This window comes from Centrocercus urophasianus, unplaced genomic scaffold (assembly GCF_019232065.1).
Source record: "Centrocercus urophasianus isolate 14NV4802_14NV808 unplaced genomic scaffold, USGS_Curo_1.0 seq_17, whole genome shotgun sequence".
Classification (NCBI taxonomy): domain Eukaryota; kingdom Metazoa; phylum Chordata; class Aves; order Galliformes; family Phasianidae; genus Centrocercus; species Centrocercus urophasianus.
The window spans coordinates 15,487,240-15,502,140 of NW_024884722.1; the positions used below are offsets into that span (position 1 = coordinate 15,487,240).

Genomic DNA, 14,901 nt, shown 5'->3' on the forward strand with positions numbered 1-14,901 from the left:
CATACAATGGCTGTCAACTGAGAAATAACAGGCAGAGAAAATGAGAAAATATATATCATCTGGAGTATCATTATGATTATACCAGGCCTTTGTTTCCAAAGGAGACAAATTTCAATGAAAAAAAATAACAACAAGGTAATTTATAACTATTTTTTTAAGACAGTAATTTCCCCCTTCTGTCACCATATCAAATTACAAAATTTTCTACAGCTTAATGAAGAAGATGGAAGTGAGAAAATGTCTATCTTTAAAAGTGCTGGAGATGATCTAATTAAGTGGTGCTCATTTCTGATGTTCAAGCAGAACGTTTAAAACATGATCTTCACAACATACTCTCCAGATCCTGAATTTATATGCATAGCTTGGTCAGGACAAGGGCTAAGCACACCAACCATCCAATATCTGCTTTTCTGCAGCCAATAAAGGTCTTGCAAAAGCATATTCCCTATTTGGTACATTTGGATCAAAGACTGCATTCTGTCGCACACAGAGAAATCCAGGGCTATAGAAAGACCCATTACATCTCCCCCCAAAAATTCTCCCCCTGTAGTACACATTATAATCTCTGTAAATTCAGAACCCATGTACATCTGACAGTGCATGCTGGATTGAGCTCTGCAGCAGCCAGCTCAGCCCGCAGGCAGCAGCACAGAGACGCACACAGGACATCTAGCTGCAAACAAGATTTCTTTCCTGATTCTTTAGGGCAGCAGAAAATCTACATGGCAGACTAGCTGCACATATTTCTCATTCCTTAAGATAAGCCTGACGCATTTTAGTGCATCGCTGGCATCTTTATTCTACAGGACTGGCATTTGCCAGTCATTTCAGAGTCTGAAATTGATGTTTTCAGAGGTGTAGATCACTCCTGGGTACTTGTTCATCACAGACTTCTCCCAAATCCCTATCTGAATCACAACAACAAACACATTCTCCCAAATTCTGACAGATTTGCAAAGCTGGAACATTGTAGGCAAAACATACATTGAGAATTGCTCAAAGGAGTTTGCAGTTTGCCTACAATCACTTGGTTTAACATTACAATTATTTCATGACAGTCATAACCACTAGACACTCAATCACTTAGACTCAAATTATATATAAAGATAATTTCGAGTTAATCAGATACTCCTCAGAACCATTCAATTAAGTCTCATAACCGTATTACGGTGGGATGGGTGACGTTCTGGGGTGGGACTGAATTTGCAGCTTTCACGTGGAGCTACAGACAACGAGCAACTTATGCCAGGAAAAACGTATGTTTCATAACGCCGGGCAGCCAGCAGAAAGTAACTCATAGCTCAAAGACGGAAGATCTCAAATAAGGTTTCCGAAATGGAATTATCCCAGCAAAGAGCTCTCTCACGGCTTTTTTCCTACCTGTGTGAAGTCATTCATTGGACACAACGTAGAAAACGGAAAACGTAACAAAAAGTTAAAAATACCGAGGCGTTTTCCAGGAGGTTCTCTCGCCGTAAGCGCATGAAAAGCGGACACCCTCCACCCCCAACCTCCCCGAGCAGCGCTGCGGAGCCCCAGCCATGACTAACCCGGGAGCAGACCGCTGTAAAACGTTACAGAACTATAAGCAGATGGAGCCCTTCTAGCTTCGTTATGCTGACAGACACAAGCGTTATTTTTAAGAAACTTGACTGAAAGCCGCCCAGCGGCGCAGAGCACGGAAGAAGCCGCTCGCAGCGCCCCGCGGAGCGACCCCGACCCGCCCCGCCGGGCCCCGACCTACCCCGGCCGCCGCGCCACACGCCGCTGGGATGGCCGGCAGCTCGTCTCGCTCCTTCTCCCCTTCTTCCTCCTCTTCTTCCTCATCTTCGCCGTCCTCCTCGGCCGCCGGCGGAGCCGCGCTGCCCTGTTCTTGCTCCAGCTCCGGGCCGGGAGGCAGGCCGGCGGCAGCCGTGGCCGCGGGCGAGCTCTGCAGCGACATGGCCCCGCTGCCCTCACGGCAGCCCCCAAGCGCCTGCCGGCACCCGGACCCCGCGCCCTCGCCTCTCCCTCCCGCCGCCGAAGAGCCCCGCCGGCACTCTCGGCGCCGCCGTTCCGCCGTAATGCAGCAAAGGAGCTGCTCCCGGACGCCCGGACACCCCCGCACGGCGGGGCGGAGCGCTGCCCTACCGCCCTCACCGCGGCCCGGCGAGGAGGGGCAGCGCGGGACGGAGAGGCGTGGGGGCGGCAGGACACGCTGCCCCGGCGCCGTAAAATTACACCGCCGCGCCACCTACAGCCCGCGGGCAGCCGGAGGAACCGTCGCCACTGCCGCCATGTTGTTTATAGGCGCCTCGTAGAAACGCGCTTGGCGACCGGGGGCGCCGCGCGAGGGCAGCGGAGGACACGGCTACGGAAACGCCGTAGTGCAGGAAAAGGCGCGGGGCCGGGCGCCTGGCGCCGGCCGTACGGGAATACGGGCTGTTACGGCGGATTGCGCAGCCTTGCTGCGAGGGGCTCTGCTGGCAGGGTTGAGGGGCAGGAGGTGCTGCCTGGCAAATATATGAGCAACAAACGAAACTACGGATAAGGGACTTAGTGGGTACCGGTGTGGCACTCCCATTCCTCCTCAGTGCTTGAGTGGTGGTGCATGCTATACTTGCAGTCAGTGTTTCCACCAGGTAATGCTGTCACAGTTTCAAATTGCACTCCTTAATGAGTAAAACACATAAATTAAGTATGAAAGGGTTCTCTCCGTATTTCATTGGCAAAGCCAAAGCAGGACAGGGCCCTGCTAGTGATAGCTGCCCCTTGGCCTGGTCTGAGCCCAAGTGTTGAGGCAAACTGTTCAGTGCCCCTGTGCTGAAGCCAGGAACTGCTGAAGTTTTGCTGTACAAAACAAAAGAGGAAAAAAAGGAAAAAGTGATCTTCACTATATATGTTGCTGTGCAACATCCCGACCAGACGTAATGCAATGATTGTCTGAGCACTAGGGGCAGTTGGTTTGGTAGAAGGGGGCCCTAAGGCTTTCCTGATGTGAGAGGGCTCTCATGGCTGTGCACACCAAGCAACAAAACATTGAAGTCCTTCACACCCCTAGCTGCCATCTGAAACTTCCAGCCCACTCTTTATTCTGTCTAAAGACTTCCCTTCGCAGCACTGTGATCACAGGTGTGTGAATAGTTGTGTACCGTGTAGAGCAAGTCATCAAGATGGTTTCTTGGGTGGAGGTAAACCACGCAATAGTTTTCCTCAGTGCTGGCATTACACGAGTACCTCCTGAAGGTTGAAGCAGCGGTAAAGATCTCTGTAAGCTGCATAAAAGCAAGAACATAATAGCTACTGTGGCAGTAATCTAACACATTGAAAAATGCTTTCCCTTTCTGAAGGAACTGGCAGACCTAAAGTATATTAGGTTTCATTAAGAAGCCCCTTTGTCTCCTTACCATGTTAAATTTGAAATTTCCAAGAAGTTCACTTCTCACTGTGCTTGCTTCATAGCAGCTCTCAGTGGTTGGCATGAATAAGTGGCCCACCGCAGTTAAACAAAGCACCCCAGACACTCACTTATCTTTCTCCTTTCCTTGCCAAGAAATAACATAATGATAGTAATTGCAACAACTTCAGCACAAGCAGCTATACACCCAGTGGTAGTTCTCAACTGGAAGTAATTGGCACAGCTGTTCTGTGGAGCCATGCCAACTGGAAACATGGAAGGATCTGCTCCCTTGAGCCTGCAAAGGGGGAAGAAGCAGAGAGGAATGGAAATGTAGGAAAGCAAGTATGAAAACGAATTAATAATGCTTTTTTCTTTTTCTTTTTTTTTTTTTTTTGGCCATAAAGCTACAAAAGTCTGATTTTCAATAGCTTTAAAAATACTGAAGTAGCCCTTTACCAGGATTATTTCACAAAAAGCTAATGCAACACCAGAGCAAGATATCAATTTCTGCTGTCCACAAGATATTGAAAAATATCCTGTGCTATTTTAAGCTGCCATATTCTATTGAACTAAACTAATTTGGGGGAAATTTTTTACTCGTGACAATTATGAAAATAGGCAAAAATATACTGCTAAAAGTGTTTATTCTTATTTTTGTAGGAGAGTAAAAAGACCACACACTGAATGCAAGTGCATTTTCCTACTTCCAATAGAGGAAGCACACATCCGTTGCCTAGCGTTCGTAATTGAAAGTATTTCAATGTAATTCATATATTCACAGTCCAGGAAGCAACCACGGATGGGAAAGATGTGTCTATGCTGGCTTTAAATTGGCAAGCATGGATGGATGCTAGCTGGCTGCAGCACTGCCACATGTAATGAGGCAATGCCTATAACATGCAATCAGTTGTAGCCAAAGTGATAAACAAGGGTAGTGGGCAATGCAGAAGACACTGAATGGAGCAGTCAGGATAGTTTGTTTACTAGCAGACAAGATTGGGATATACAACATCCAAAACTTTGCAAAACTAAACAGAGATATGTAACTCCTGTTTAAAAGACTTTGCAAAGTTGTTAGACAAGTGGCTTGAAGCCTAGACAAAGGTCCATGCCCAGTCAGCACCTTCAGTGTGAAAGTGTTTGCAAGCCATTTATTTGCATCAACTTTCTTATTTCCAGTTCTTTGAGGTCAGTGTTGTTTTGGCTTAGCTCAGTGGTGGCTTTTTCATCCTCAGCACTCTCCTTTATCCTCCCAGAGACCGTTTGCTTTTTCAAATCTCACATGAGCAGCTTAAAAATCTTAAATCACATGGTACCATCTCCTTCGCAGCATTTGGTGGAAGATAGGGTTCAGTCACAAACTGTTCCTCATGCCAAGAACATGCTGCCTGGGCCTACACATTTGCCCTGGTTCCTGGATAAGTTTGCAGCCTGTGCTGGACCCCATGCTGGTATGCCCCACTGCTGGCTCAGGGAAGCATATGTAAGCTACAGTAACTCCCCTGAATGACTATGTGAGGGATACAAGCAGTGCATGACCCTGAACATATTTTCTTGATGAGAGAAAAATATCACCTTAGTAGTAAGTCCCTTCAAGTTGGAGATGGCTCTGTCAAATTTTTAGAATTATCCTAAATGTATTTATCCTATCTAAAAAGTTTGAGTTGTCAGGAAGGGGGAAAAGTCAACTGCACATCTCTGTGCAATGACGTGGCCAGGCACAGACAGAGACAGGAATGACAGATGGAAACAAACCAACTGCTAACATTTGTTCACAAATGATTAGTAAATGCTTACAAGTAATATGCTCACAGCGAATGGCATTTGGGAATGATACACACACACATGTACACACAAAGTTTAATTTCCTGACTAGTATTTTCATGACAAATAATTGAGTGCACCTGGTCACGTCTTCCTATACAGTCTGAATTCAAAATTCAACCATAGCCAAATTCAGCTCTGGTTTAATGCAGGAATGTTAGTGGTGTTTGTTTTTTTTTTTTTTTTTTTTGCCAACTATGGTGTTGCTTTGCTGGTTTGTTTTGTTTTGTTTTGTTTTTTTAATTTTTTAATTTTTATTTTTAAGATGGCCCTCAAATGCAGTTAGTAGTGTTTGCAAGAATATCAAAGATCTCTGAGACAAAAAAAGAAATTGAAATGGCCTTTGTCCTTTCGTAAAGATGGGCTGAACTCATGTTTGGTTAGTGATACACTCTCATCATGCAGCTGTACTGTGTCTTTTTATTTGGCAGTACTTTTTCTTCCTCCTCATACTTTGAAGATCTTACACTTCCTAGTACGAACATATCTGGACCCTTTAACAGATGCATGCTTCATGAGAAGGACCCTGAGTGGGCACAAGAGGAAGCATAGGAGGGTTGATGCATTAAAAGGGGAAGCAAAAGCTGGAGACAATCCATTTCTTCTCTATGGGAGTAGGAGAGACATAAATGGTTGGGAGTTTTCCAACACAACAGGTTTTCAGCAAAACATTTCATTTTCAACAGAAAGACCTGATTCATTGAAATGGAAATGTTTTACAAAAAAAGCATCTTCTTCAGTGACCTTTTAGCAGAACTCAGGCAGGATTCCATCAAAATCCACCTGTTACTCTGCCAACACAGTTGGAAGGTTCACTACAGTTGCTGTGTGAATCGTATCAAAAACAGGGGCTTCGTGACTTCTGAACTCCTGAGCTGCTTTGCCCTCCCATGCCATCTACCCACATCACTGATAAGGCAAGATGGAAGGTCACATCTGCCCCATACCTGTTTTGAGACTGCATGGTCTCAGCACATGTGAGGAATGACCCCACTCTTGCATGACATCCCCTGGTGGCAGCCATCCATTTTCCTTCAAGTTAGACTAAGGTAGAATTGTGACTTATGGGATCTGAATGATTGTAAACCCTTCTACCATTGCTGATAAGCTAGTTTGACTATGTTTGATATTCCTGCTAGAAATAGCAATTTATGTCAAACTTGAGCTTGTCATAGTTTAGCTTTCCATCCCTGGGTCACACGCTTTGATCTGCAAGGTAAAAGAGCTCCCTCTTTTCCAGGAGGACACATGCAGTATATACTCAAACTCTCCCCAGCTATGTCTGCATTGTTCCCCCTGTGACTAATATTAGATGTACTGATCTATAGGTCTTTCCTACTCTTTGCCAATCCTCCAGTGTTCAGGGATACCCATTTTTGAAGTGTTTATAAACAGGAAAGCGATGTAGAGAACTCAACAGTGAATTCATCTGAGACAGTTACATGCAAGTTACCCAGCCACTGTTTTGTACTGTCAGATACTCAGTTTTACCTCTTTGGTAAATGGCAAATCTTTGATTGAAGATACATCATCAGATAGGTTACATCCTGCTTCTGCATTCCCAGTACAGAGAAGGAAGAGCTAATAAGCAGTTCTGTCTTTTCAGCCCATTACATTTTCATTTCAGGTTCCTTGACATTACTGCCTGATGCAGTACAGCATTTGTACCAGCAAACTGTAAAAGGCTCCTGGTCACTGGTGCCTAGGCAACAGCTGATTTTTTAAGTCACTGATTAACTTTTTTTGTTTTTGTCTACCAGAGTAAGCTGAATTTTAAATTATCCCTTGCCAGGGAATGGGACCTTTGGGTTGAAAAAAATAATTAGTCTTTATTTTTAAAAACACGGTGGATATTTGAGTGATGTTCAGAGTGAGGATATCTCCAGTGATAACATCAGAAGAAATGATGAGAGAAAAAAACACCAAGTGAAGAGAGCAAATTTACTAACCATACAATTTTAATAAGGTTTCCAGTTTTTCTTTCCAGAAAAATGGCACTAGTTGGGAATTGCTTTTGTCCTGAATATACTTTAACCACCGTGTTCAATGTTAAAAATTCAGTCTTAGCTAACTTCACTTAATCTCCTGAGAGATGCAGTGTGGCATGATCTTCCCCCAGGTGCTGCAAAGTAAAACAGCTGAGGCTCAGAGATACACTGTACCTTTGTTGTGCCTCACCTGGAATTTTTATTTTTATTATTATTATTTTTTAATGGGATAGAAGCAGACATTAGATGCAGGATTTCAGTTTCTATTCAAACACAAAGAGAAGTATGCCATGTTTAATGGCAAAAAGTATTCAACACTGATTAGAATTAAGATTTCTGTTCAGCTCAGGTTCACCGATTTTGGCTTACTTATCGGTGTAGAAAACTAACATGTCTCGCTTTAAAAAGAGAGAACGTTCTTGAGCTGAAGCGACAGCGAGAGATGCCGCATCCAGCAGCCCTGCAGCGCTCCCTCCCTCTGCACTCGCGGCTGGCGGAGCCGGCGCAGTGCCCGCGGCGGCAGCTCCCTCCAGCGCCCGTTCGGCGCTTCCCACCCTGCCGCCCCGCTCTGCACGGATCTGTTCTGAGTTTGCGCTTCGAAAATAGGAAGTCTGGGATCAGATCACGTGTGCGATAATTCGCGTGTCTTGGGAGCTAATTGTGCCTATGTCACTTGGCCTATCATCTCATATGTTAGTGTCGGCAGGATTAAGAGCTGGATGCCTGCAGGCTATTGAGCAATTTCTACCTTTAATGCGCTCTCTGATATTCCCTTTGTCATGTCGAAACTTGATGGATCTCATTCTGTTTCCTATTTCTTAAAAAGACAGTGACTATTATACAGGAGAGAAGTCTGAGCAACATACAGAAGTCTTGAAATGCACGGGGGAGAAAGGCCGGACAGCTGCAACAGAGAGTGCAATCAGAGGGCAGGGGCAGTGCCCCCACCCACTGAAAGGCACTGTTCTTGCTCTTGGACCTACTACTTTCCTGCCTTTCTTTTCTAGCTGCTCTGTAAGGCAGGCCAACCCTCCTTTTCATTTGTTGTTACAAATCTACAGGAACCCAAAGCAGAGGGGGAGTTTCTCCTGCTGGATGCTGTTAGAGCTTTTCCTGTAGTGGGTACATCCCAAGGATGTTTTTCCCTAAATTCCATTCCTCACATTCAGCTGCAGCCATGTGTGAACCCACCTGTGGCTGTACTTCACAGCACCCTTCAGGATGTGTCCTCAGGCAACCAGAACTTCTTTCTCCCCAAACAGTTTCTATTCTAGTAAACCTCCTTTTTGAACGTAAAGCACAATAACATAATAATAATAATAATAATAATAACAACAACAACAACAACGTAAACATCGATGAGCATGGAACAAAAAGAATGATCCTAACACAACTGAATAACTTAAAGAAACAGTTTTTCTTCCACTCCAGTGGTAGAAATTTATAAAAACCAAGCATTGGTCTAGATAATAGGACTGATGTATCTGACTTCTTCCTGAGTAGTACTCTTTTAAGAAATACTTCCCTGCTTCCCCTTTGTGTTTTTCCTGAACTTATTCTCCTTCAAAAATAAATCCTCCTGCATTTTTCACAAAGATTTTCACCTCTATATAATCTTGTAGACCCCCACTGGATCGATAAATCCTCACTCAATGGAGTCCCCAAGACACACAGCAAAGCAGTAGAGAATCCTGGCATCACACTTTTCATGTATAAATAAGAGATATTGGAACTAACAGCTATGCCAGGTCCCTATATAAACCATTACTAGTCTCGAAACTGTAATCTGTCTCCCAAAAATTAATCTGAAAGCTTTTTTTCTTGACTGGCTTCATCTCACAGCATTGTTAGCCAATGCTAGTGTACCAGAACATCACTTTCCTTTTAAGTCTGGGTGATGGATGGAGCTCATCTCACTCTTCCATCCTGCACTCTCCCCCTGACCTCTCTGGAAAATAAATGAGCAGAGGAGGGGTCTTGCAAAGCTTTCTATGAGCCTCTGCCCAGTGGAAGAAGCAGATAAGCGGAGGGGAGTAGATCTGCCCTGTGTTGCAAAGCCTGTAGAGGGGCTGTGTATATAGCACCGTCTCCCATATTTTCAGCTGATAATACAGAATTTGCTGATGCTGAGTATAGAGGCATCTGATTTGCTGGAGATCACAGCTAGAGTACAGACTCCTTCCTAAGACACAGCACCAAGTTATAATGTCATTTGTATTCAGCCAAGTTGTTCTATTTATAATAACCTTTCAGGTGACCCAATCATATACTTGGTGCAGTACTTCTAAAGAAGGAGATTGCTTTCTGTCTTTCTAGTGTATGAAGTAGTGTACTATATAAATACTGCAGCTTAATTACCATCTATTTGGAATGTCAGTTAGGATCAGGTACTGTTTATAAACTCCTGATATTTCACAGTTTTTATCTAGGACCGCTCAAATTTTCACCAAGCTGAAACTTGGGATGTAAGCTGTCAGCACAGATGCTTGGTTTATTCCCAAAATAGAGTGTAAATAAAGTTTTTAAATGTGTGGAATGGCTTATTTATGCACTGGTTGCAGATGTTTTAGTCACTTTTAACTAATGCAGAAGCTTACTGTATCACCTCTCTCCCTCCCCCATTCTCCAACATTACAGTTCTTATCAGCAAAGAACAAGAAGTGATAATTCCCTAGCAGCATTCATTAGTAGCGTTCATTTTGGGTGAAACAGAAATATCCTAATGGGTTCACCAGAAGTGATAGAGAGAGGGAGAACTCCTCAAGTGGACATAACATCATTCCAAATAACGACATATTACTGACGAAATCCTCAGCACCATAGCCTACTGCTACCAGTTAGGTAAGGAAGAGCCTCCTCCCAGAGATAACTGTGACCGATGTCTTCTTTATTCTACCCCTCTTGGAGAGGAATACTCCATCTGTTTGTAAAGCAAAAAGAATTTATCAAAAATGTTACAGAAAAATATTTTTTAAGATTAGATCTCTTCATTCCATGGAATTCAACTAGCTTCAAAAATGAATAAAGACAAGATTATACACTTGCTCATACATAATGTAGTGTACCCACTGCTCAATCTTTTTTTTTCCTCTGAAGAATGACAGAATTTCAACATTCATTGGCTATACTTCTTTATAGAGGCATTCATCAGTAATTACCTCATATTATGTTCAGCAAAGTCAAAATAACAGATAATGAGACTGCATCACTAGCACTTAGTGGCCAAGATTTAGCAAAACACACCTATGGTAATCATGACATGCAAATGTTTTAGGCCCTCCTGTCAGAATGAAACAATATGAAGAACATGAGTTAATTTATTTGGGTTTCAGACAGCTGTGGATGAGAACTAATTTATGGCCACTTTTTGAAATCATATCAGCAGGAGCTTGCTTTTCAAACAAATACTCCAGTATGCTGTGAGGAAGGCCACACAGATCATGCCATCATTTGATGGGACCCCTGTCAGGAGGTCTTCTCTCCTCCTGCTCTCCTTGCGAAATAGCAAACATTTTCTGATCACTATGTGCTCTGTGAACTATTTCTGCAAAAGCTTATTTACAGAAAACTCAGGGATTCGCTTTCTTAACCCTACAGGTTTGGAGGTTGATCCAAATCATATTTGTTTTAAAAATTAAATCCTCAGTGTTGTACAAATCTGAACTTGAAACTGTTAAATTCACTTGGCAGTTAAAAGCAAACTAACAAACAAACAAAAACAACAGCAAAAAAAAACAACCAAGCCCACAAGGGGTTCTTCTTTACAAACCCTTTGCTTTTGAAAGATAAATGAAAAATTAAGGATTGCACTTTTTTCCTAACTTTTTTTCCTAGTGTGGGAGCTTTCAATGTCCTAAGAGTTTCTTCTGTAGCTGTCTTCAAGTGAGACTAATATAAGCTGGGGCTTTTCTTTGTAAGTTATCCATTCTGGTGATAGTCAGCAGAGGCTGTAATACCACGAAAGCTTCCAGATAGTAGAAGAATTCTGCTGTTGAAAGAAGCTGTCCACTCTTCCTGCCTTCCAGCTACCAGCTCTCATTCCACCACTTGCCCTCCCTTGTGTCTGCAGGTATGCCTTTTGCTGTCGCGTGGTTCTGCTGCAATGAGGGAGAACCAAACAAGGGTGGTAGAACATTCATGAAAAGATGTCCCGATGCTGCAAGGACTAGCAGCAATGCCTGGGCCCAGCAGTCCTTCTGTGTCTGTACTTCAGGCACCAATTCCAGGTTGGCATCCACCCCATTGGTGCAGGCATTGTACAACGAAGGGCACCAAGGCTGACACACAGGGGAGACTCAGACAGGGACCCCTTTGACCTGGGATTTGGAGTCCAAATCCACTTCTGGCACCTAGCTGCACAGGAAGGGAATGCTCACATATGTTTTATATTGTGAGAATTGCCCAAAGAAAGTACAGCGTGTATTTTTTGCTCACGGTGTAATTTGACACATGGTATTCCACAGCAAGTTTCTAGCGCAAAGAATGCCATCCTAGTATGTATCTATATGATATAATTAAGGATGTATGACTTAATTACCAGCACATGGCAGCAATCTGAAGTGATACCACTGGAGTGAGATACAACATTGTGGCTTTGCTTCCTATCTAAGGAATTGCAATATGTGCTAAAAATACTGTTGAGTACATGGAAATACAGTGTGTTATCGCATACGGAGGGGAAGAAGGAATGTCAGACCCATTAGAAGCAACTGTAGAAGAGGGACAACTTAGCACTGAATGTTCTGAGGTAAGGCTTTTTAAGTTGCCAGAGGGATAAGCTGGGACTTAAGCTGCCATTCTTTATCCCTCCCTCCCCTTTGTCCCTCACAGGATGAGAAAGCAATCTGGAAGCAAGTCATAAGTAAAAAAAAAGCTTACAGGTAAGCTTGTGAAACATATTAAATATCAGTTTTCTGCCACATGTTTTATCTCTGTATTCCTTGGGGATGTTGTTTTGTCACAGGAAGAGTCATTTACGGTTGAGCTGCCTTTAGAGTCACTCATCTCTGGACATACATGGGAGGGGATGCTGTTTGATACAGGAGGACTGCAGTGACTCTTGCTCCCCTGCAGCCTGTCATGTGCCATGGCTCTGCTGTCCCAACTCTGGGTGGCACACAATGACTGTGATTTAAGAGAGCAGCAGAAGAGAAAGGTGATTCTGACAACCTTTTTAGAAAAAGTACCTATGACTCTTTGTGAAATTCAGATTACAGAGGGCAGCATCCACTAAATTATTTAGATTTGTACATTCAGGTATTACAGTCATATAATCAGGAGAGTTACTTGTGAAGGACAATAAAGTAATAAACAAAATGTTCTGGATAAATAACTAACCAAAGAACGTGATGAGATTTCAGCCTTGTACAGTTATCGAGCTAATTCCTGCCCATTTTGCTCATATCAGTAGTTTCATTAAGAGCAAACTGCTTCTTAGTAAATTGCTAGTTATAATAAAAACAATTAAACTTGTTGTTTTAGTTCTTGTTCCACGTTTTTATAATTCTAGTCATAACCATTAAAACTTGTACTTTCATACTCCCTTGTTGCAAAATGCCCTTCACATCACACTGCCAAACCACTCAGTTTCCTTGCTCTGTAGGACTCTGGGTTTAGCACATGCAAAATAGAGCACAAGTAAATACATCCAAAACAGGTGCACAAGAGGAAAAATACAATTGTCTGCTTATGCTGCCCACAGGAGGTACACGGAGCTGCAGAGCTATGAGGATGGTGGATCCAGAAAGTGGGACCTGGTGAATTCCATACCAAAATGTTGCAGCATCTGTTGCACACAAGAGGTATGCTGAGCATCCAGAACTGCCTGTCCCACTGAACACAACACGACACAAAGACAGTAATCATTTATTGGCCATAAAAAAACAGCTGTGTCTTTTAAATGTATCTAAAAGGTGCACCCCCAAATCAACACAATGATGAAAGTTTCGTAACTTTAATAATTAATTTAGAAAAGTTGCCCTCCCTTTTCTTATCTCTTAAGTAGCAGTATTAACATCATAGTGACTTCTGTCAAGTTTTTTTATTAACACTACCTTTTTTTTTTTTTTTTTTTTTTTTTTAAATTTGTCATGCTTATAACAGCTCTCCATGCTACATAGAGAAAGGGGTGACTACAAACACATTGGCCTTGAGCAGCAAGTTTCTTTTAGAAGAGTTGTTGGAAGTTGTTTGTCCTGCCCATGAGAGGTGACGCTCCAGAATACTCCTTTGTGCCTGTTCTACTCAGTGGCATTGCTGAGAGGCAGACTGGCTCTGTGTGCAGTGCGACAGCTATGGAAGGAAGAATTTCCCTTTACTGCCATTGTGTATGAAAGAGGAAAAGGAATGTAAGAAAATCTGGCAATCTGCATGATGCAGAAAACCCCGAATGAATGCTAATAGTTGGAAATAAGGACGTAGGTTGCTCAGTGATCCAAAGAAAGAGTTTGCAAGGAAGATAAGAAAGGGGAACTTATTTTCTAGCAAAAATTTCCAAAAATTTCCAAAAAGTTCTGTATTTTCTTACAATCTGGTGGGAAATTCTCCAGGAAGCTAAATGGTGTTTATTGAGTCTGAAGTACTTAATCTTTACTTCTTGCATGCTTGATGAACAGTTATGGAAACCTCTTGGATGGTCCTAAAGCTGGAATCTCTGGATTAAGGAGGGAAATGTGGTCTGTGTCAGGGCTGAGTGTGGTCCTGCCGAAGTTCTTCACTGTACACTGTGGTGGTGCTCTGCAGCCAGAAACACAGGACTTCTGGCTCTGGTGCAGATTTTTCATGAGAATCAGACAGAGGACTCTCTGAGCATCTATGGGTCATAGCAAACACATCCCAAACTGAAAAGGTCTCTTGAGTCTGTGTACTGCGTGAAGTCCTGATGCATAGTGGAACTCCTACATGTTTCCATAATACAAGTAAAAATTCCCGATGGTAACATATTGCTGATAAACTGAAAGCACAGGTCAAGGACACAAGGCATTCTTTTCCCTGTAGTTTGCTCATGTTACAATGACTACCCGTTCCTGTGGCTTGTTCCTTTCTGGTGAGCAAAGCACTCACTGTGCTGAACATGGAGCTCGTGAGCTCAGCTCACATGGGAAAGCTGATTCCAGAGGGCAAGTCCTTAAGTTGAGTTGTACCACTGTGCCCTTTAGTTTCTGTGGTATAAACCTAGACCCATTTACTTTAAACAGTTCTGCCTAAAATTGGTGGCGTAGTGGAGTGCTGAAAGGTGGTTGAAAAGGGAGATCAAAAGTTAGTGATATGAAGCCAAACTATAAATGGTGTGAACCTTGTTTTCCTTTTCAAAGTAAATTTAAATGTATGCAATCTAATTTAAAATGACAAGATGCTTTAGAAATACATATATATATAGAATATCTCATTTTAATAAGAAGTCTCTCTGAAAATCTTTTTCACTACCAAACAGACATTTGGATGACATTGCCTGGCAGCTTGCTACAACACGATACAAAGGGATTTTTGTCAAACATTGCCACAGTATGAGTTTTTTGTTTTTTGTTTTTTAAACTGAGATCTTATTTGTATAAAGCCAGTCACAACTGAGAAGAATTTCTCGTGCTTTATGTGGTAACAGATCTTCCAGAACAATGCTAACCAACTCTTGGGTCAGTCTTGCTAATTTACATTACTTAACATCTTACAATACAGATTGCTGGAATGAGAGAAAGGAGTTAGGTATAAATT

General features: G+C 42.8%; 1 protein-coding gene across 1 annotated transcript in view; it reads right to left on the reverse strand.

The window, feature by feature from the left end:
- Positions 1-1,942, reverse strand: part of HECTD2 (HECT domain E3 ubiquitin protein ligase 2) — a 36,024-nt gene extending 34,082 nt beyond the window's left edge. The window contains exon 1 of the mRNA XM_042818387.1: positions 1,745-1,942. Coding sequence (XP_042674321.1) covers positions 1,745-1,942 — 198 coding nt within the window. The remainder of the gene's footprint in view (positions 1-1,744) is intronic.
- Between the last annotated feature and the right edge of the window lie 12,959 nt (positions 1,943-14,901).